The sequence below is a fragment of the Cervus elaphus genome, chromosome 18 (assembly GCF_910594005.1).
Source record: "Cervus elaphus chromosome 18, mCerEla1.1, whole genome shotgun sequence".
NCBI lineage: Eukaryota > Metazoa > Chordata > Mammalia > Artiodactyla > Cervidae > Cervus > Cervus elaphus.
In genome coordinates, this window is record NC_057832.1 from 103,180,037 (window position 1) to 103,202,900 (window position 22,864).

Consider the following 22,864-nt stretch of genomic DNA (forward strand, 5'->3'; position numbering starts at 1 on the left):
GCTATCTTCTTACCATTGAATATGTTGCTATTGCGTACAAATGAGATGTTAGTACATGAGAAAGCTTCAGAATCTATAGGACCTACCAGTGTCTCTTGTAATGACTTATCGCAACACCAAGAATAGATGAATATGAATGGATATGAGTTGGGGACTTGGGCTGTGTGGGTAGTGATTGTTGGTAGTAGTTGAATTTGAATGTTTCTCCCATCCTGTACTAAGTAGATGAGAAGTCACCAGATTTCTTTAAAGACGCTAAGTACTCATCTAATGCTTATGGAAGCAGGTAGGCTGAAGCTGGGAAAGATTGAAGGCGGGAGGAGAAGGGGACGACAGAGGATGATATGGTTGGATGGCATCACCGACTCAATGGACATGAGTTTGAGTAAATTCCAGGAGTTGGTGATGGACAGGGAGACCTGGCGTGCTGCAGTCCATGGGGTCACAAAGAGTCAGACACGACTGAGTGACTGAACTGACTGAGGCTGCAGGGAAAACACAGAAAATTGCCTCTGTTGTGATGTGTGCACAAACTTTTTATGTTTTGCCCCAATTTTGGCTATTCTGTTGGTGCTGAACCAAGCTGTTAAATCATTTTTCTTGCCTGTAATTGGAAATAACCATATGTGAATATTAAAGTGAAGTTGTTAGGGCTTAATCACTGAGTAATGTAACACTGATTATTTAACATTTAAATAAAATAATTTTGTGGCTTTTTATATGAAAGTATACATTGAAAAGTGGCATTAGAGCAAAGAATAACCTTAATTAATATAAAAAATAAAGTCACAGGAGAATAAGATGATTTTGGTAGGAAGTTATTTTAAGCCCAGATGTAAGATAGAAAACCCTAGTTGCTTGTATGAGAAAGGGAAAAAAAATCTAGAAATGGACATGGTACACTGTGGGCAAGAATGAGATAGCATCATTGAAAATCTAGGCAGTAGTCTGGATAATGAATGTAGCCACAGGAACTACAAGGGAACCTTTTCATTAAGTTTAACTGTATCTCTATTTATGTTCTGTATCCATACTCAGCAACTCAAAAAGATGGTGTTGCCTTTAGAAAGGGTTGAGTGGAGCCTCTCAGAACTTAAGTCCTTAAATTGGAAGCTGAAAAACTAAGGGGCAAAAAACATGGAAAGTAAGTTTGAGTGTAATTTAAAATAGATCTTTAGTTCCAAAGGGCTTTTAAGCAGAGCAGTAAGTAGTGTTTCTGAAGCTCATTCTTTTGAGATACTGTCTATAAGACTGTGGAAAAAGTGGATTGGACACAAGTAAGGAGGATTCCCATAAAAATGCTTGTACATGGGTTTGTTTTTTACTGCAAAAAAGAGAAAATGTGATACTTTTAGAAATAAAAATAGTGTTGATTGCTAGATTTTCACTTACCGTCCCTTGTTTCTAGGGAATTTTGCAGGGTATTTCTGGTCTACAGTATCAGTGAGGTGCTTGCACGTTTATTGGACTTTATTACAGATAATGCAATGCGTACACTCAAAGGTCTTCCCCTCCTCGGCTTATCTTATACTTAATCTAAGCTCAGTGATTTTCTGGTTTTAAGACTTTAGAGTTAAGGCTCCCCACATCCCCCGTACCTCCCTCAGCATCCTCCTATCAGATGCGCCTATCACGTTGTTCAGAGGCCCCCATTTGTTTCCTCCTCTCTTGATCTTTCCCAAGGCAGGGCTGCAAAATCTTGAGATTTCTGCTTTATGTATCTCACATATCTCTTCACAATGACCTGTTGGGCCCTTTGTTCTTTTATTTTCTCTTTTTCTAATAGTCTCTAATTAAAGTGATTTAGTTCTTACCATTTCTTGAAACTGAAATTCCTGCTATTTCTGAGCAGATGATTTGGAGCAACTATAAAGTTACTAAAATTCTAAGGAAGCAGAGGAAACTTGCGTTTGAGGAAGGGTTTCTTTACTTGGGTTTTGATGTCACGATTTCAAAAGCTTGACTCTTCATGGATTTATTTAAGGAAGAAACAGTAACAGAGTTTTTGAATCTTGGCTATCTTGATAAATCAGAATGGAATTAAAATGCTGTCACCACATTTCTAAAAGAACAGGCATTTGAGAAATAAAGGTTTAGGTGGAATATGATATCTTTCTTACATTTAAAAGATGCCATTCTTACATTTAAAAGGTGCCATTATTCACTGATGGATATAGTCCTGTTTCTCCCCTCCCTGTTTCAAAAATTTTATCTATTGAGCTAGAGATTGCACAGAATGAAGTGCATTATTTTTAGAGTACAGTTCAATGAGTTTTGGCAAATGTATATATCCTTAAATGTGTTTCCATTGCTTCAGAGAGTTCTCTTCTGCCTCTTTATAGGCAATAACCACCACCCCCCTACCCCCTACCCCATCCTGCTTCAAACAAATACTGATTTGAAATCTATTCGCACATATTTTTGTTTCTTCTGGAACGTTGGAGTATACACTCTTGTGTCTGGCTTCCTTTGCTCAGCCTTAATGTTGAAATTCATGTTTCTTCCCTTTTATTGCTGACTGGTATTCCCCCCATCACCCCGTTTTAAAAGAACATCTCTTCATAACTGTGACTTTCTGATCAAAAAGCTGAAGCCTCAGGGCAATTCAGTTTTAAAAGTTCTTGTAGCTTTTTTACGTCTGCATCTTCAGCTAAATTCAATTTAGGGAATCATTTTGGTGATGTTCATTTTCCACACAGCCTGATGCCATCTCTCCTACCCCCAAACCCACCCACACATTCTACCTTCCTTTTTATTTTTCCTCCATTTAGTAAGCAAAAATGAGGAGTGAGCGGATTACATTGTATATTCTGTATGAAATGCCATAATGGTCTTTTTCCAATCAGAAGGGAGTTTGCCGAGCTTTACTCACACACTGTAAGTTTATCTTTCACTCTCTTGATCAGGAGCCTAGTTGGGTGTTGTATGACATAAAATTTATTTTTAACTGTTGCCATAGTAACCATTACACACAGGGGAAAAAGCTGAAAAGTATAGAACCAAGGTGATATGAGTAGAATATCGGAAATTAGATTTTGATAGATTTCAACTAAGATTTAAAATAGAATGGATTTAATAGCTAGAGTTCTTAACCCAGGGACCAAGAAGTCCTAGAGGGATCTAGGAATGGCCTTGAGAAATGTGTTTTAAAAAGTCAAATAAAATCACAAATGCTGATTAAAAACCAGCTCTTCCCTACCTCATCCTACCATAATACTGATTTTATACTTCAGTATGAAATTTCTTTTATTTTTTCGCCAGATATTTGTATTTCTATATTTCAAAGTAATAAGCTTATACTACTTTTCTGGATTTTTCTATCTTAGACATTATGTGTGTTAGTTGCTCAGTCGTGTTTGACTCTTTGCAACTGTATGGACTGTAGCCCGCCAGGCTCCTCTGCCCGTGGAATTCTCCAGGCAAGAATACTGATGGTGTTAGTCACTCAGTCGTGTCCGACTCTTTGTGATCCCACAGCCTGTAGCCCACCAGCCTCCTCTGTCTGTGGAATTATTCTGGCAAGAAAAGCGGAGTGGGTAGCCATTTCCTTCTCCAAGACATTGTATATGAGGTTCCAGTTATGGTTCCCCCCTTCACTTTTCCCCCCCATCTCCCCTCCTCTTCTCCCCTCATCCTTTCTGTATAGTTTTATCCTAGTTTTTGGTTAAATAACTGGTGCTTATTTTATTCAGTTCAGTTCAGTCACTCAGTCGTGTCCAACTCTTTGCAGCCCCATGGACTGCAGCACGCCAGGCCTCCCGGTCCATCACCAACTCCCGGAGTCTACCCAAACTCATGTCCATTGAGTCGGTGATGCCATCCAGCCATCTCATCCTCTGTTGTCCCTTCTCCTCCCGCCCTCAATCTTTCCCAGCATCAGGGTCTTTTCAAATGAGTCAGCTCTTTGCATCAGGTGGCCAAAGTATTGGAGTTTCAGCTTCAACATCAGTCCTTCAATGAACACCCAGGACTGATCTCCTTTAGGATGGACTGGTTGGATCTCCTTGCAGTCCAAGTGACTCTCAAGAGTCTTCTCCAACACCACAGTTCAAAAGCATCAATTCTTCAACGCTCAGCTTTCTTCACAGTTCAACTCTCACATCCATACATGACCACTGGAAAAACCATAGGCTTGACTAGACGGACCTTTGTTGGCAAAGTAATGTCTCTGCTTTTTAATATGCTGTCTAGGTTGGTCATAACTTTCCTTCCAGGGAGTAAGCGTCTTTTAATTTCATGGCTGCAGTCACCATCTGCAGTGATTTTGGAGCCCAGAAAAATAAAGTCAGCCACTGTTTCCATTGTTTCCCCATCTATTTGCCATGAAGTGATGGGACTGGATGCCATGATCTTAGCTTATTTTATCATAATGACATAAATGTTTACATCTAAGCCATCCAGCATACTGTTTTTGTTTGTGCAATATTTTTGTTGTTTTTCTTGGAGTTAATGACTGGAGAATCCCCTTGTGTTTGTTCTGCATCAGTTTCCCCCTTTGATGGATCCTGTGTATGTTCTCTTGTTTTCCTCTTGTATTGATGGAGTGTGTTCTTCAGTAGTTTGGTGAGATACAGCACAAATGAGGTCTATTTTTTTGAGAGCTTGTGTGTCTGAAAGTGTCTTTATTTTTTTCTTCACTCTTGATTGAAAGTTTTTCTAGGAAATAATTCTTAGGATTTTGAAGAAATATTATTCCTTTGTCTTGTAGCTTTTAGTGGTACTATTGAGATGTGTTCTGATTCACAATCCTTTATGTGGGTTTTTTTTTTTTTCTTCCTTTGAAAGCTTTTATTTTATTTTTTTTTTTTTTATTTTTTTTTTTCCTTTGAAAGCTTTTAGAATTGTCTATATCTTTGTGTTCTTACAAGTCAGGATAAGGTGCCCTGGCTTTGGTCTTTTTTCACTCCATTGTCTTGAACACTTGGTGTGCCTTTTCAATTGGAAAATTCATATCTTTTGCTCTGGAACATTTTACCTTATTTTTTTTTTCTCCACTCTCATTTTTCTTCCCCTGGTATCCTTCTTTGGATCAATCACCCCATTTTCTTTTCTCACCTATTTTCCTTTCTTTGTTTTTCTGTGTCTTACTCTTTGGAGATTTCAAAAGTCTCTTTTTTTTTTTTTTTAATTTTTTTATTAGTTGGAGGCTAATTACTTCACAACATTTCAGTGGGTTTTGTCATACATTGATATGAATCAGCCATAGTCAAAAGTCTCTTTTAACCTTTATTGGATTTTTTTTTTTTTTTTTGCTATCATTTTATAATTTCCAAGAGCTGGTTTTCATTCTCTGAATTTTTTTTTTTTTATAGCATCCTATTCTTGTTTCACTGATGTAATACCTTTTTCCCCAAGGGATACTCATCATAGATTTCAAAAATTTCTTTTTCCTCCCTTAATTTCTGTTTCCCTACTCCACTCAGCACCTTTTTCTTTTACCTGTCTTTCCATATTACAGGCTTTCCTTGACTGTATGGTGATCCTTGGCTGACGGCATGGGTGGGGGAGGAAGGTGTACTACGAAGCTCGGAGCATGTGGTGGGACTCGTCTTGTGATGATTGGGTAGGGATTCAGTTTTCTGGTTTCTTTGGTCGAGCTTCAAATGTCACTGTTGATAGGTCTTTTCAACTGGTTGTTTTTCCCAGGGGAGTGCCATATGTTTCCCGTATTGGGGCTGAGAGTCAAGCTGAGTTTTACTGGAGCCAACCTGGCAAGGAGGTTGAGTGTCAAAAGAGGGCTGAGGACCTTACTTGTTGGTGGGTCCACTTTGACCTCATCTTCCTGTTTCCTGCCCAGCGCCTGCCTGCCTTCCTCCTCTCAGCTGGCTGACATTTCCTGGTCCAGATTCCTTCTAGTTCAGTTTCTTCAGATTGTAAACCTATTTGGCCAGAGTTGAGGGGGAGGGAATTACACATCTGTGTGGTTTGATGAAGATGGTTGAGGACTCAAAATACTTTCCACTCTTGTACCTTTTTTTTTTTTTTTTGATAAATTGCTATCTATGGGTCTGCTGGCTAAGTTTTTTGGCTGTGCTATGTAGCATGTAGGATTTTAGTTCCCCAACCAAAGATCAAACCCACAACCCCTGCACTGGGAGCATGGAGTCTCCATCAGTGAACCACAAGGGAAGTCCCTCCACCCTGAATTCTTGCCTTTAGTATCTTGGTGCTTCTTTTTCAGTCTTAACTAACCCCACTTGATGCTGTCCATCTTCTTCAGTTTCCAAGGATTTCTTGCCATCCTTACTGTTCCCCTCTCTCTGTTTTCTCTTTTCTTAGTGTTTTATGCTAAAAAGGAGTTATTTCACTATCTCTTTAGGGTTGCAGGAAGGATTAGGGGTCATTAGACTCCTCTTCGCCAGATTGTTAAAGGGGTCTATCACTCTCTCAAAAGCTAAGTCATTCTACTATGCTTATCAGGAGAGAGTACAGAGTGCCCTTACTTAGGGCTCTTTTTACATTGGAGAGTTTGATAAAAGTATGATTTACAAAAGGATAAAAGTTGTCCTTAAGTTGTCGGATTGGATTAGATGCTGTCTCAAGACACCTTCTCATTTTAGCATTCAGTCATCCTGTTTTCCATATTTTTTGGAAAGATGTTAAAATTTAGTTTTATAATCATCAAAAAAAAAAAAAACATCCGTGAGTCTGTGTGCCACAACACTAAATATTGTAGAAGACGACAGATACTTTAATTGTTACAAACATGGTAGACTTTCTCGAGTGATGGGAATGTCCTATACATTAATGAACGTTTGAATTATGCAGGTGTGTATACATTTGCTAAAACTCTTCAAGTGATATCCCTTCATGTATACATTTTACCTCATACAGAAAACCAAAACTATAAACAAATATGAAATTCTAACTTAAGTAAAGACACATGTAAAGGAATGTCAAAAGTATATAAAAGTAGTTCTGTAAATTGTGAAAGCTCATGATTTTTACTGTATCATGCTATAAAAATAAAAATTTTTTAATTAGGGTAGGAAGTGGAAATGCACTTATCCTGAACCTTGTGACTACCCCTCCCTGCTTCTCTTCTCCTTTGTTATCAAGCTTTGCTTATCGATGCTGGCGCCAAACTGTGCAGATCTATGAGAATGCTGGCAATTGTCTTATTTAATATCTAAAAATCAGAATACATGGCAAAAAATTCTTGGCATGTTTTAATTCTCTTTATTTCATGATTGCCAAGCTGACTTTGCTTTCATTTTAGTCAGTTGAGATGATCATCCAGTTCCTTGGTTATAAAATTCAGCTAAAGTTTTAGACCTCGAAGGATGAGCCAAATGATTCATCAGCTGAATAGGAACTATGCCAGGAAGAATGGAGAAGGATTGATAGCGTGGTCTCTCAAATTAGTCACTCCCTTCTAGACATACTAACTTAGGTGTGGAACTTCCTATTTTCAGAGTGTTTTGTAGCCTGAGTAATTTTTTTCTAAATTACTCAGAGGTAGGTTAGGAGTAATTCTCTCATCTCACAGGAAGGAGAATACAGAGAAGTGGAGACCTAAGCAAGTGAGTCTGCGTCTGAACCAGGATTAGAATTCTGCATGTAGATTAGCCTCAGGAGAATGGGTGGCAGTGAGAACTAGGGACTGTTACAGCGGTAATGGTGAAGAATACAAACCACATTGTAGGTTTAGCCTGGCAAGACTTTGGACTGACCCAAGATGGAAACTGTTCTGTTGCAGGTAAAAGAGAATCTGCTTTCATGCAAGATGCTATTGCACTGCAAAAGAGATGAGCTTCGGAAGCTGTGGATTGAAGGAATTGAACATAAGCATGTTCTGAACCTGCTGGATGAAATCGAGAATATCAAGCAAGTGCCTCAAAAGCTGGAACAGTGCATGGCCAGCAAGCACTATCTCAGTGCCACCGACATGCTGGTAAGGGCACTGCCTGCACTCCTGGGCGTTTCTGCTGAGATAGAAGAGTGCTTCCTTCTGTTCCCTCTGAATTCTGTCCCTCTCAAAGCACATGACAAACTGCCCTCTGGGCATTCATGAGCCCTTGCAGGTGAAGCCTGCCTGGTCCTCCTCCTGGTTTCAGTGTTTGCAATGGGAGGCTATGGTTATTTACGTTGTCTGCCTTTGGAACAATGGCAAGCAGTCTGATGGTAAGAAACCAGGACCTGTCATGTTGGAATGGTAATGAGAGGTGTTAGTTGGAGTGTCAAAGGAAGATAGTTCAGTTCAGTCGCTCAGTCGTGTCCGACTCTTTGCGACCCCATGATTCGCAGCACGCCAGGCCTCCCTGTCCATCACCAACTCCAGGAGTTTACTCAAACTCATGTCCATTGAGTCGGTGATGCCATCATGAATCCCATTTTGAAGAATGAAATCTGCATGAGAGAGAACTTTCGGAGATTTCTGAACTATAGGTTGCACAAATTCTGTGAAAGAATGTTTACATTAGGGTTTTGTTTTGTTTTCCTTTAAGTTGATAAGAAAGAAAATAATTTTCAGGGGAATAATTCTGGAAGTAACTTTATCCAGCAGCAGTATGCTATAGACTAGCCTTTATCCTGTGTCTTCATCCTTTCTGCTACTTTCTGAGTTAGCAGTGAAAATTCAAGAGATGGTTGCAGCTGGTGGTACACATGGCTGAGAGTCAGAATAATGAATAAAAAATAAAAAAAAATACAAATCTTGCTTCCTAAAAACCTTAACCTTCCAGAGCCTGTGGCTCTGAACGGGGGCTGCTCATTTTGCCTCCTCCTCCTAAACCAACTCCCTGTTTCCTTCTCACAGTTGTCTGGGGATGAAGGAAACTCTCAGAAGCAGATGGACTGTATTTGGATTTTCTTTTCCATGATAGGTGAAAGTCCCTTATCTTTGTTTCAGCAAATTAGATTGCCTGTAACTCTGGAAGGAAAAAAACCAAGACACTGAGAGGAATTAATGGGAGCAAAACAGGTTAAATCCTCTAAGTGGTTCTAATTCATTCTGACTTTCAAGAAGAATTTTGCTTGAAGTCTGTCATAGGAAGGTTTAAAGGAAACTTGATAACCAAGAGATGAGATGTGCCATGATATTCTCTCATATATTAAAACCTGGTTATGTGATAGTGAATTTCCACAGTGGAAGGAGGTTAATAATGGTCTTTTCTTCAGAGTGGCAAAATAATTGGTTATTTTCAGTATCTTTATAGTGTCATCTTCCTTAATAATGACTATATGGTGTCCAATAAAAAATTTACTCACCTCTCAGCTTTACTGTTGGTTTATATGTTAGGACGGCATGCGTGCATGCAGACTCAGTCACTTCAGTCATGTTCGACTCTTTGTGACCCCATGGACTGTAGCCCACCAGGCTACTCTGTCCGTGGGATTCTCCAGGCAAGGATACTGGAGTGGGTTGCCATGTCCTCTTCCAGGGGATCTTCCTGATAGAGGGATCGAACCCATGTCTCTTGCCTCTCCTGCGTTGGCAGGTGGATTCTTTATCCACTGAGCCACCTGGGAAACTCAGGAAGGCATATATGTACTAAATATTCAAGACTTAGCGGTCAGAATAGATAAGCTTATATATATACACATATATATATTTGTGTAGCATTTATACATCTATTTGAACCATGATTTTTTGTACTGGACCTGTTTTTAAGTTAGTGCCATATATTAAAAAATAGGTTGTTAATGTTTATTTTGGTGTTATGTTCATTTTAGGATTTCAGATTTTAGGACTAGCCTTTATTCCTCAAGGGCTAATTTATTTAAGAGCTAATTAATGATACCATATATATATTTTTGAACTTATTTACTTAAGGACCTCATTAAATATTTCTGTAACTTCTTAGTTGTAAGTTGCAGAAATTCAGCTCTAGCTAGCTTAGGTAAGAGAATTGCTTTACCCATATAGCCAGTCTGCTAAAAGAATGAGCATCTATGTGGAAGGCCATCTATATGGTCTTCCTGCATTAAAAAAGTTTTTTTTCTATAGACTTTTTTCCACATGTGGGCAGAGTTTTGGTGTTTGGGGAAAAAAAGGGTTGTAAGCTATTATCTTATATCTTTCCAGCTTTGCAGAGGAAAATAATCTTTTAATTCAGAAATATGGGCTTAGTATTAATTAGTCAGCTTGGGTACTATGATTATCAATTCTAAGTAAAACTATGTGATTGAGGGACATGGGAGGCCTGGGGAGTTGGTTGAAAAGAAAGGGCAGTCACTTCTAAAAAAGAGTGAGGGTGAGAGGTACATTTCTCAGAAGTTCCTCTTTTTTTCTGTTTGTAGTTCTTTATGTACTGTGGATACTAATTTTTTGTTAGATGGATTGTAAATATCTTTTCCCAGTTGGTAGTATCTTTTTGTTTATGGTGTCTTTTATTAAACTGTTTTAAAATTTAATTCAACAATGTTTTTCAGTCTTTTTTTCCTTTGTTATGTGACTTCTTTTGAGAAATTTATTTTTTTTTTATCCCATTGTCACAAAGATAATTTCTTATACCGTTTTCTTTAATCCACTTAAAATGTATATGGCGTGAACTAGAGATCTGATTTTACCTTCTGTATACCTGCTTGGCTCAAGCCGTTTATTGAATTCATTTCCTACTGATTTATAGTTCCACCTTGGTCACATACCAAGTTTGCATATGTGCATGGGTCTGCTTCTGAGCTCTTTATTTCGTTTAGTTGGTCTTGTCTATATCTGCACCAAAACCATGCTGTTTTAATTACTATAATTTTATAATATATCTTGATAGCAGGTGAAGACATTCCCTCACTTTGCTATTCAGAACTATTCTTGACACATTTTATTTTTTAATTTTACTCTTTACATATTTATTGTTTATCTTCACACATTTATTATTTTACTCTTCCATATGAATTTTAGTATCAGCTCATCAGGTTCCATGAAAAGCACGAGAGGAACTTTTAAAAAAACTTCTTGGCCATGCTCTGCAACATTTGGGATTGTAGATCACTAACCAGGGATGGAACCCCTTGTCCCTTGCATAGAAAGTGTGGAAACTTAGCCACTGGACTGCCGGAGAAGTCCCAACATGATGAAATTTTGATTAGATTTAGGAGAATGTCATCTTGGTAATAGTGTCTTTCAGTGAACAGGCTCTCTCTCATTTACTGAAGTTTTAATTTGTGTCCTTTATAATAATAATGCTTAGTAATGTCCTCCTTTAGTGGCACTACATGTCTGTGTTCGTTGTACTTGTTACTGTCAGCTTCTGGCTGCTTTTTAAAGCCGTGGCTCTTAATTGTAATTTCTAGTTATTTGTTAATGATGTACATGGATGGGATAGATTTCTTTTTTTATGAACCATACATTTCTTTAAACCTAATCCTTATCCTTCCTACTTGGAAAATGATGATTTATCCTTTAAGATGTGGCTCAAATTTCATCGAGTTTCTGAATGCCCTAGGTAATTAGATAATTACCTTGTTTTTTAAAAAAATGAATTATTATATATTCATTGTAGTATTAATGCTTAACATAAGTATATTTGTTTCCATAAGCTGCGTGTATTTCACAGGAATATAATTGCTTTTGTTTGTATGGTAGGTCATTAAGGGCAGGGGCTATGTCTTACCTATTTTTGTGTACCCTGTACTTAGTGTAATGCACTTCACATAGTCAAGTTCACTGACGATTAGCCAAATGGGTAGCTCTGTGGAAGACTTTCATACCAATAAATAGAAAAGGGCACTTCCTTTCTACGAGCTTGGGTCTGACTTTTTCCCTCTGATTTGTGGCTTTTGTTATGTTTTCTTTTTGTTTTCTTAATGGCAAAGTTCTCTTGTTCTAACCATTCCTTTCTACAATGTTTAAATGAACAACAAAAGTATAATTATAATAATAGCTAATATGTATTGAGCCCTCACTATGTGCAGGTACCATTTTAAACATGGTACCCTTGTTAACACTGAATTCTTATAATACTCTTATGAGAGAGAGGTTTCTGATATCCTCTCCATTTTCCAGATGAGGTAGTTGCTTTGCATGACCTGGGGGGTTAGCATTTCCTAATATACAATGAAGATTTCCTGGAGGTGGGATTTAAGATGTGCTCAAAAAGTTGGAAATATTCTTCAATTTGCCTTTTGTATGTGAATAAATAGTAAGGTCTATAATTGCTTTTTTATTGGACTTCATATGAGAAAATAATCACATTGCTTTTCCCCGTGGTTATATGCTCTTAGAAGTAAAATCTACTTAAGGCATCTCAAGAGTCCAAATGAAAATCTGTGCTAAAAGACATCAGAAGGAAGTGAAGGCAGAACAGTCTAGTCTTTCAAACCCCTCTGATTTCCTTGGATCTTTTTATCAAAAGATTTTGCATTTCCATTTTGAGGCAGGTGCAGATGCCCAATAATTTAATCCCTACTCAGGTTAATAAATCCAGAGTAAATAAATCAGTGGTGACCCATAGCTCGTGTCAGCTCCTGCAATTCCTGCTTCACCATCAGAGTGGGCTGATGGCTACAGACTCGGCTTCTAGATGGGATATTTATTTCTTTTGATATGATAACCTGAGAATTGCATAAAATAATTAAATTGTCATGACAGGGGATGTCTGCAAATAGGCCTGGCCTTTTGTTTCCTCTTTCAAGGTAAACAGCTGCTGTTAGCTTATGAAAAGCTAAAAGTGATCCAGCAAGAAGCCTGTATCCGTCATGTTGAAATCAGAGACTTGATTAATATTGTAGCCTGTAGCTTTGTGATATGTACGGTTTAAATTAGACCTCTGCAGTCATTGTGCCGGGTTGATGCAAGCACATTAATGACATAATTTCTGGTTGCTGCATCACATTTCTGCAGTCTGTCCTTTGTATTCCACTCACATTAATTGAAGTAATTTTGCCAGTGAAGCGTGTTTCAAACCTCTGCATTTAAATTGAAATTTTAATTCCCTTATTGTCTTGAAAAGACGGCTGAAGATGCCTTGTTACAGGTTTCATTATCACTCAAAACACTCCAGCTGCTGGTTCTAATGTACAATGACTGATTAATTCTGGGAAGAATTATTAATATAAGAATAGCAGCTTCTTTCCAGTGGCGTGAGCTAACCAGGAAGGTATTTCATGATAGTTAATATTTTTATGAACTATTTTTTTTTTTTTAAGGAGAATTTTGGGTGGAAGTCTGCATCAAACTGAAATTGCACAGATGAGCTTTGTAAACCACTTACACAAGTTCTGATTGATCAACCTATAGAAGTCAATTCATAATTGCATTTGATCAGTGGAAACCAAGCCAGTGCGAGTAGTTTTGAAGCACTTTAGCTGACAGTCAGAAGGCTTGTGACTAAAATAATTTTTTCATTTCTAAGGCTTCCTGAGATTGTAGAGGTTTTGAATGTATTGTGATCATCTTTTTTATTTATAACACCTTTGTAAAAAGAATCCATAGCTATATAGCAGGATAGAGATTGTTACGATAATTATAATAGCATATTTATGTTGGCTGCCTTCTTAGAGGTCCCAGAGTGCTTTGCTGAGAGAATGGTATGGTGGAATTATTTCACTTACCCTATGAAATTGTGGCCACATTTGGGATAAAGAGAGTAAGACAGCTACTTAATTGCATAGTTTTCAAAGATCCTAAGATAAAAATAACTCTATTTGTCATATTTTTAGTTTTCAAGATCCTTTGCAATTGTTGGACAACATTCAAGGCTGTGAATATGAGCATGGGGCTTACTGAGGGTCAGGTGGACCTGGGCTTGAATCCCAGCTTTGACTTTCACTAGCTGAATGACTTGGGGCTAATTATTTAATTTGGCTTAGCTGAAAGTTGGAATTGAGAATAATTGAATGCCCTCAGGGTTGTTGAAAGGATTAAATGAAAAATTAAGCTATGGGACTTCCCTGGTGGTTCAGTGGTTAAGACTTCCCCTTCTGGTGCAGGTAGTGTGGGTTTGATCCCTGGTGAGGGAGCCAAGATTCTACATGCCTCATGGCCAAAGAAACCAGAACATAAACAACAGAAATATTAAGCTATGTATCTAAAGTGCACCAAGTATCCATAGTAAGACCTTAGCAATGCTGTTGGTAATTAATTTGTTTACTGATACTGTAAGAAAGGGCATGGTGATTGCTACCATGTTATACTCTCAAAAACCAGTCTGAGGTGGACTTGTTTTGAGCTAAGAGTTGAAGTTGGACTAACTTAGGCAATTCCGACTCCTTTTCTTCTTGCCCTGAGTGAAAGACCAGTCTACCTATTATATGGTCAAGGAATCCCTGCAGGCAGAGAGAGAATTTTTCTCAGAACACACATCTCTTCTGGTCTTAACACATGCATAGTTGGATGACCAAGACCTCAAAGTTCTAGACCATGTTGTTGAGATCTGGTGTGAACAAATTCCAGATTGTGTTATCAGTCACCTCTTAGGCCTACATCAAGTATATGTTCAATGGATACCCACTGACTGTCCAGTGATAAGCAATGTAATTTGTTGGTAAGCTACCCATGATCAGTTTGTTGCAAAATCTAGTCTTAGGTGACCAGATGTGTTAATCTGTTGGGTATTGTAATCAGATATAAGCCAGTTCACTTTTAGAGGATGCCTATCAAAAGTGTTGACTTTAGTATTAGAGTTGTTATTCTTTCTGTCACTGCTTCGATGGCAGGACCAGTGAAGTTGGTCCCATTGGTGCCAGTAAACCTGTGTCATTAGCAAATAGCCTCTCTTCTCATTTTATGGATAGGCAAGGGGTGATCATGCTTCCATTATAAAGTAATGTATCCGTCATGTTGAAATCAGAGACTTGATTAATATTGTAGCCTGTAGCTTTGTGATATGTAAGAAATAAGGGGCCAAAATGCATATCCCCTTATGTGGCGTGAAAGTTTCTGAGATCTCACAGGACCGTTTTTTTCTCTCCTGAGTCTGGAAGTGGTATTGAGATGAAAGCACTATGGCTATCAGGAGCTTAAACATTCTAGTGAACTTACTGGATCTAATGTGAAAGTGGTTCAGTGCCTGCAAAATGTTTCAATATTCCATATAGATTTCTCTACAACATGATTTAAAAAAATGTATCCGTGATCAATAATGAAATAGCCATCATTAAAACCCATCTGTTCCTAGTGTAGGATATTGATTTTAAAAACTGATGCCAAGATTCTATGCTAATAATTTATCAGCAAAGAATTTGGCATGTGTTTTGATAGATGGACAAATGAATATGACAGTGCCATTGTTGGTACATGGATCTTGAAGGTGACCTTAACCTTGAAGGAGCTTATATGCTAGTAGGAAGAGACAGATGATGAAGAAATAAACAGCATCTCATATCATGATCAGTACCACAGGAGTTCCAGGAATACAGGGGCTGGGAGTGGGGAAGTATGGTTTGCCATTAATATTTTAATAGGCTGGTCAGCTGTAGCTGCTTTTAGCTTTCTTTGGGAACCCTGAATTAAAACACCTACATCTAATTTTCTTGGCAAAAAGATTAAGGAAAATCTAAAAATAACGTTGGTAAATGAATAACCTTGGTTTTTAGATCCCTAATTAAGTAAGTAGTTTTACTGTGGCAGCATTATTTTTCTCCTGGAGAGTAAAAGTACAGGCTTTGTAGTAACTATTTTACTCACTCACTGACCTTTTATTTTATGTTTTGTTTTTTTTATTATAGTTGCTTGACTGTATTTTGATAGTTTGTGCTCTACAACAGCGTGAATCGGCTGTAAGTGTATAAGTCAATGCTACTCTCTCAGCTTGCCTCACTCTCCCCTTCCGCCCCTTTGTCCACATGTTCGTTCTTCACGTCTGCGTCTCTGTTCCTGCCCTGCAAATAGCGTTACCTGCACCGTGTTTCTAGAGCCTCTATATATGTGTGAATATGCAATATTTGGTTTTCTCATTCTGACTGACTTCACTCTGTATGACAGACTCTGGGTCCATGCACATTACTGCCAATGACCCAATGTCGTTCCTTTCTATTACTTAAGTAATATTCCATTTTGTGTGTGTGTGTATTTACCACTGCCCTTTTAATTTATGTTTGATTTTGAAGGCTGGGGTTTTTAAAAGCCATACTCTTTGATAGGCACTGGCTTATTGTAGTAGCTTCCCTTCTCTTTTGCTTTGCTCTTTGTATCTGCTTTTCATTTGCCTCTTTTAAAGACATAGAAACTGTGTTATTCATTAAACCTCATTAGGTTCAGCAGTTTTCAGTTGGCTCACTTGGCTGTAGGGCAGTGGTTCCCAAACTCTGTACATCAGGGAATCCTTCAAGAACCCTGAAGCCCAGGTTGCACCCTAGGCTTGAAACCTCTGGGGATGGGACAGTAACTTCTGTAATTGTTGGCATTCTCCAAGTGATTCCAGTGTTTGGACAGGTTTGGAACCAGTGATGTAGCTTATAGCCTATGGTGTACAATAGACTAAAACCAATTGTCCTGGGCTTCATTTAACACCTGCTCTAAGTAGTAGGTGGAAATAAAATATTTGTGTTAAGACAGACATCACGTGGCAATATTCATGTGTATGTAGACATGTTGAAGGTTGACTGAAGTTACTTGTTGCTTTCCTCTAGTGCAGCTTTCAGATAGAGCTGATGAGTATCAAGCTCTTATTCTGATTTTGTAGTCTGATTATTTGGTCAATGTGAGTTTTGTTTACTGGGTGGATTAGATGTTCTCCAGGGTTGAGCTGATTTGGAACTCTTTAGAGCTGTCATTTCGGTGCTCTGACTTCTGCATCTTTACTGTGCATTCTTATCTGACTTATTGCTGGGATTTAATGGATTGAAATTGGGGCCCACATTTATTGACAGGTGGTGGCTAGGTTCAGCATGGTATAGTAAAAACAAAAATGTGTTGAAAAGCCAGAAGTTCTTAATTCTCATCCTGACCCAACAATTTACCAGTTTTGTGAGGTTAGACGAATGCATTGCTTTCTTTCTTCCAGTATCTTCTGTAGAGGAATACTTACCTGTCTATATTATAAAGTGGTGGTGAGAATAAAAATAAAATTTTGTACATGTGAAGTCCTTTGTGAAATGGAAGGCAATTTACAAATCTGCTGTGGTGTAGCGGGCATGATTGTCATCACTATCACACAAGGGCAGGTGAAAAGAAAAAGTGGTAGTCCTGGGCTTGTCACATTAAGCGGCATTTCTCTCCTGGTACTACCATCACCGATGCATACCTGTTATAATCAGATGAACTGTAATTGTACGTGCTTATGTTTATACACTTCAGGTCTGTAGGGGGAGTGATCTCAGTGAAGAACAATACACAGGTGCTTTGCAGTCTTTGTCTGTAGGGACTTGTTGGAGCAGGATTTTGAAGGTAAGTTTGTGGCCAGGTGGGAACCTGTGCATGTGTCAGTGACAGCAGATGGCAGTGGTTGTCGTCGTTGGGATCCCTCTCTCGACCTGATAGTGGCCTGAGAATCTGATCGAAAGTTTTGGTTGGCTTTGACAAGATAGGGGGAACTTGCCAAGGAAGTCTTATTTTCCCTGAGATTCATCCCAATACTAATTACTTATGGTTGTCTACCTCCATTTTTAAAAAATACATTCACCTGTAGTTTATTTTGTTTTTTTTTTCTCAATAGAAAAGTACATCATCACATCTGCAAGCAATAGGATTTTTGCTTTAGCCCCAAACTCCCAATTTCTTACAACTTTTTGTTCTCACATAATGGCTAGAACAGCCATTGTTGTTCACTCACTAAGTCATACCTGACCCTTTATGATCCCATGTACTGTAGCATGCCAGGTTCCTCTGTCCTCCACCTTCTCCCAGAGTTTGCTCAGATTCATGTCCATTGAGGTGGTGATGCCATCCAACCATCTTATCATCTGCCACCCCCTTCTCCATTTACCTTCGATCTTTCCCAGCATGAAGGTCTTTTCCAGTCAGTCGGTTCTTCACATCAGGTGGCCAAAGTGTTGCAGCTTTAGGTTCAACATTAGTCTTTCCAATAAATATTCAGGGTTGACTTCCTTTGGGATTAACTGGTTGATCTCACTGCTGTCCAAGGGACTCTCAGGAGTCTTCTCCAGCTCCACAGTACAAAAGCATCAATTCTTCAGTGCTCAGCCTTCATGCTAAAAGATAATGCTGTGAAAGTGCTGCAGTCAATATGTCAGCAAATTTGGAAAACTCAGCAGTGGCCATGGGACTGGAAAAGGTCAGTTTTCATTCCAATCCCAAAGAAAGGCAATGCCAAAGAATGCTCAAACTACCTCACAATTTCACTCATCTTACATGCTAGTAAAGTAATGCTCAAAATTCTCCAAGCTAGGCTTCAACAATACGTGAACCGTGAACTTCCAGATGTTCAAGCTGGTTTTAGAAAAGGCAGAGGAACCAGAGATCAAATTGCCAGCATCCACTGGGATCATTGCCAGCATCCACTGGGATCATTGAAAAAGCAAGAGAGTTCTAGAAAAACATCTATTTCTGCTTTGTTGACTATGCCAAAGCCTTTGACTGTGTGGATCACCACAAACTGTGGAAAATTCTGAGAGATGGGAATACCAGACCATCTGACCTGCCTCTTGAGAAACCTGTATGCAGGTCAGGAAGCAACAGTTAGAATTGGACATGGAACAACAAACTGGTTCCAAATAGGAAAAGGAGTACATCAAGGCTGTATATTGTCGCCATGCTTATTTAACTTATATGCAGAGTACATCATGAGAAATGCTGGGCTGGAGGAAGCACAAGCTGGAATCAAGATTGCTGGGAGAAATATCAATAACCTTAGATATGCTGATGACACATATGCAGAAAGCAAAGAAGAACTAAAGAGCCTCTTGATGAAAGTGAAAGAGGAGAGTGAAAAAGTTGGCTTAAAGCTCAGTATTCAGAAAACGAAGATCATGGCATCCAGTCCCATCACTACATGGCAAATAGATGGGAAAACAGTGGAAACAGTGTCAGACTTTATTTTTGGGGGCTTCAAAATCACTGCAGATGGTGATTTCAGCCATGAAATTAAAAGACGCTTACTCCTTGGAAGGAAAGTTATGACCAACCTAGATAGCATATTAAAAAGCAGAGACATTACTTTGTCAACAAGGTCTGTCTAGTCAAGGCTATGGTTTTTCCAGTGGTCATGTATGGATGTGAGAGTTGGACTGTAATGAAAGCTGAGTGCCGAAGAATTGATGCTTTTGAACTGTGGTGTTGGAGGAGACTCTTGAGAGGCCCTTGGATGGCAAGGAGATGCAACCAGTTCATTCTAAAGGAAATCAGTCCTGGGTGTTCACTGGAAGGACTGATGCTGAAGCTGAAACTCCAACATTTTGGCCACTTGATGCGAAGAGCTGACTCATTTGAAAAGACCCTGATGCTGGGAAAGGTTGAAGGCAGGAGGTGAAATGGATGACAGAGGATGAGATGGCTGGATGGCATCACTGACTCAATGGACATGAGTTTGGGTAAATTCCGGCAGTTGGTGATGGACAAGGAGGCCTGGCGTGCTGCAGTCCATGGGGTCACAAAGAGTCGGACACGACTGAGCGACTGAGCTGACAGCCTTTTTTATGGTCCAGCTCTCACATCCGTGCATGACTACTGGAAAAACCATAGCTTTGACTATACTGACCTTTGTTAGCAAAATGATTGTCTTTGCTTTTTAATATGCAGTCTAGATTTGTCATAGTTTTCCTTTCAAGGAGCAAGCATCTTTTAACTTCATGGCTGCAGTCACTGTCTTCAGTGATTTCTGCTTCATCCCAAATTCTATCTCCAAGGCTTGATTTGGCACCAGTGTATAGAGAGGCTGAACTTTCGGTAACAATGGGAACTGAGGATGAACAGATCATAAGATTAGGAACAAAGAAGGATTTTTTTTTTTGGGGGGGCGGCTTTTCCATAAGCAATTATAATCTTTATCTTAGAAGATCTTAGGTATAGTTTAATTTCATTAGGAAAGTGATTGTGGACAGAGCTCTTAAAAGTCCATTTAGAAAAAATAAGGCTCTTAATATGGCATTATACATCAGAAGCCCGAAATAACTTTGTACCTAGAATTCTACTTCTTGAATGTTAAGTAAAGAATTCAGAATTTTAATTGTAAGGTGTTCCAAATAATATATATACAAGGATAGTTATAACAGTAAGATTTATGGAAGTAAAAAAAATTGTCAGTTACTTAATATGGAGTTGGTTTAAATCATTTATTGGATATTCATATTATGGACTAGTATGAAAACACTAAAAATCATGTTTGGTGATGGGCGAATGTTCCCAATATATTGCCAAGTGGAAAAAAAACATGTTGGAAAGTAACTATGTTTTTGTAAAAACTTTGTGTGGAAAAATAATTGATGTCAGGTTAAAATGTATAACTTTTTCTGACTGGATATGGATCTTTTCTCTTTCGTTTTTCTGTTTTTTTAAGTTTTTTTGATTGCACATCTATTACTTTTGTAATTTCAAAGAATAATAAAGGTTAAGAATAAAGATTTGGGCCCCACCTTTTTTTTAATCTGTAAAATTGGAATGGGGCCTCAGTCTTAAGAAGTTTTAAAGGCCCCTTAAAATAGAAAATTCTTACCTTTCATTTTTCAGATGCTGTCATTCTGTGCTAATGGGATGGATATCTTAGAAGACCTGGTTTCCAGTCTTTACAAGAGGATAAAAAATGATTGGCTTTAATAAAATATAAGAATTAGATGTGGTAGAATGATCTGATGTTTAAGAAAAAGCAAAAATAAGGGAGAACCTTCAGGAAAGGTTAAGAGTAGTTTAAAGACTGGTATGCTTTTATTTCGCTTCCCTGGTGGCTCAGATAGTAAAGAATTCCCCTGAAATGCAGGAGACCTGGGTTCAGTCCCTGGGTTGGGAAGATTCCCTGGAGGAGGGCATGGCAACCCATTCCAGTATTCTTGCTTGGAGAATCCCCATGGACAAAGGAGCCTGGGGTCTCAGAGTCAGACATGACTGAGCAATTAAGCACAGTGCATGCTTTTATTTGTTTATTATTTGTTTGGCTGTGCAGAGTCTTAGTTGCCACATGCAGGATCCTTAGTCGTGGCATGCAAACTCTTATTTGTGGCATGTGGGGTCTAGTTCCCTCCCTGACCAGGGTTCAAACTTGGGCCCTCTGCATTGGGAGCGTAAAGTTTTAGCCTCTGAACCACTAGGGAAGCACCTCTGTATGCTCTTAGAACAAGCCAGTGTTTCATGACAGTCATAGGATAATTAAGATCATGACATCCGGCCCCATCACTTCTTGGCAAATTGAATGGGAAAAAGTGGAAACAATGACAGATTTTATTTTCTTGGGCTCCAGAATCACTCTTGATGGTGACTGCAGCCATGAAATTAAAAGATGCTTGCTCTTTGGAAGGAAAGCTATGACAAACCTAGAGAGCATATTAAAAAGCAGAGACATCACTTTCTTATCAAAGGTCTATCCAGTCAAAGCTATGGTTTTCCAGTAGTCATGTATCTGTGTGAGAGTTGAACTATAAAGAAGGGTGAGAGTTGGACCATAAAGAAAGCTGAGTGCCAAAGAATTAATGCTTTTGAATTGTGGTACTTGAGAAGACTATTGAGAGTCCCTTGGACTGCAAAGAGATCAAACCAGTTAATCCTAAAGGAAATCAACCCTGAATATTCATTGGAAGGACTGATGCTGAAGTTCCAGCACTTTGGCCACCTGATGTGAAGAGCCAACTCACTGGAAAAGACCCTGATGCTGGGGAAGATTGAAGCCAAAGAAGAGGAGGGCGGTAGAGGATGAGATGGCTAGACAGCATCACCGGCTCAGTGGACATGAATTTGAGTAAACTCTGGGAAATAGTGAAGGACAGGGAAGCTTGGCGTGCTGCAGTCTATGGGTTCACAAAGAGCTGGACAACTTAGTGGCTGAACAACAGCGGACAGGATGAGATCTTTCATGAAGCTGGAAGGCACATTTGATCTCTTTTGAATTTTGTTTTCTAAGGTCTATATGAAGATTCTTTACAGGAGAAATTCACAAGTAAAAGGCCTTTTCTTTGACTTTATAGGTCCCCCTCCCTTCTTCACTTATCAATAACTTCATCTCATTTGCTTTATCCTGTAAATTCCATTATCTCCCCAGCAGTCTATTGCATTAAGCCTTTAGTACCTAATATGGCCTCATTTACATTGACACATGCTTGACCTCAGTCAGCCCTTGTCCTCTCTTTGTTAATGCGCCGACAAGCACTGATATTTCTCTGGAGCATTATCATTTGGCTGTTAGCTCAGCTAATAACAACCCTTCATTTGAACTGATGAAGGTTTATTAAATAAAAACATGCAATAGCGCTGGCAGTAATAAAGGGAGAGCGGAGGTAGCCAGCACCCTGTTCGTAATGGTGAGAGCCTGCTGAGTCTGCGGTATAGGTGTTGGGCTTCCTGAGGGAAAAGAAGGGGCACTTGAATGGGGCTGATCAATATTATTAATATGTTAGCAGACTGACTTTAAGAATGGGCTTTTTTGGTGGCCTGATTTGATCGTTGTTGATTGGCTACAAGCAGAGGAGTTAGTGGGGAGAAAATGCGTGTTCTTGCTCCAGGTACTCAGCCTTGCCCTTTTCAGCTTTCTTGGGAAGTCCGTCTTAAGTACCAAACTGCCAATAGCCCTGAGGCCTTCAGTCAGAGGCCAGACTGAACCCTAGGGAGCTGAACCCCTCTCAGTAGTCTCCAGTGAAGTTGGGATCAGGGATTCTGGTTTTCTGCTGAATTCCTAAGACCCCCCCTGACAAAGGTCCGTCTAGTCAAGGCTGTGGTTTTTCCAGTAGTCATGTATGGATGTGAGAGTTGGACTATAAAGAAAGCTGAGTGCAGAAGAACTGATGCTTTTGAACTGTGGTGTTGGAGAAGACTCTTGAGAGTCCCTTGGACTGCAAGGAGACCCAACCAGTCCATCCTAAAGGAGATCAGTCCTGGGTGTTC

The 22,864-nt window shown here is 39.0% G+C and overlaps 1 protein-coding gene across 2 annotated transcripts in view; it reads left to right on the top strand.

The window, feature by feature from the left end:
* EXOC4 (exocyst complex component 4) overlaps positions 1–22,864 on the top strand; it is an 811,527-nt gene that overhangs the window by 24,429 nt on the left and 764,234 nt on the right. For both annotated transcript variants that reach the window (XM_043871686.1, XM_043871687.1), the window contains exon 3: positions 7,700–7,894. In XM_043871686.1, coding sequence (XP_043727621.1) covers positions 7,700–7,894 — 195 coding nt within the window. The remainder of the gene's footprint in view (positions 1–7,699; positions 7,895–22,864) is intronic.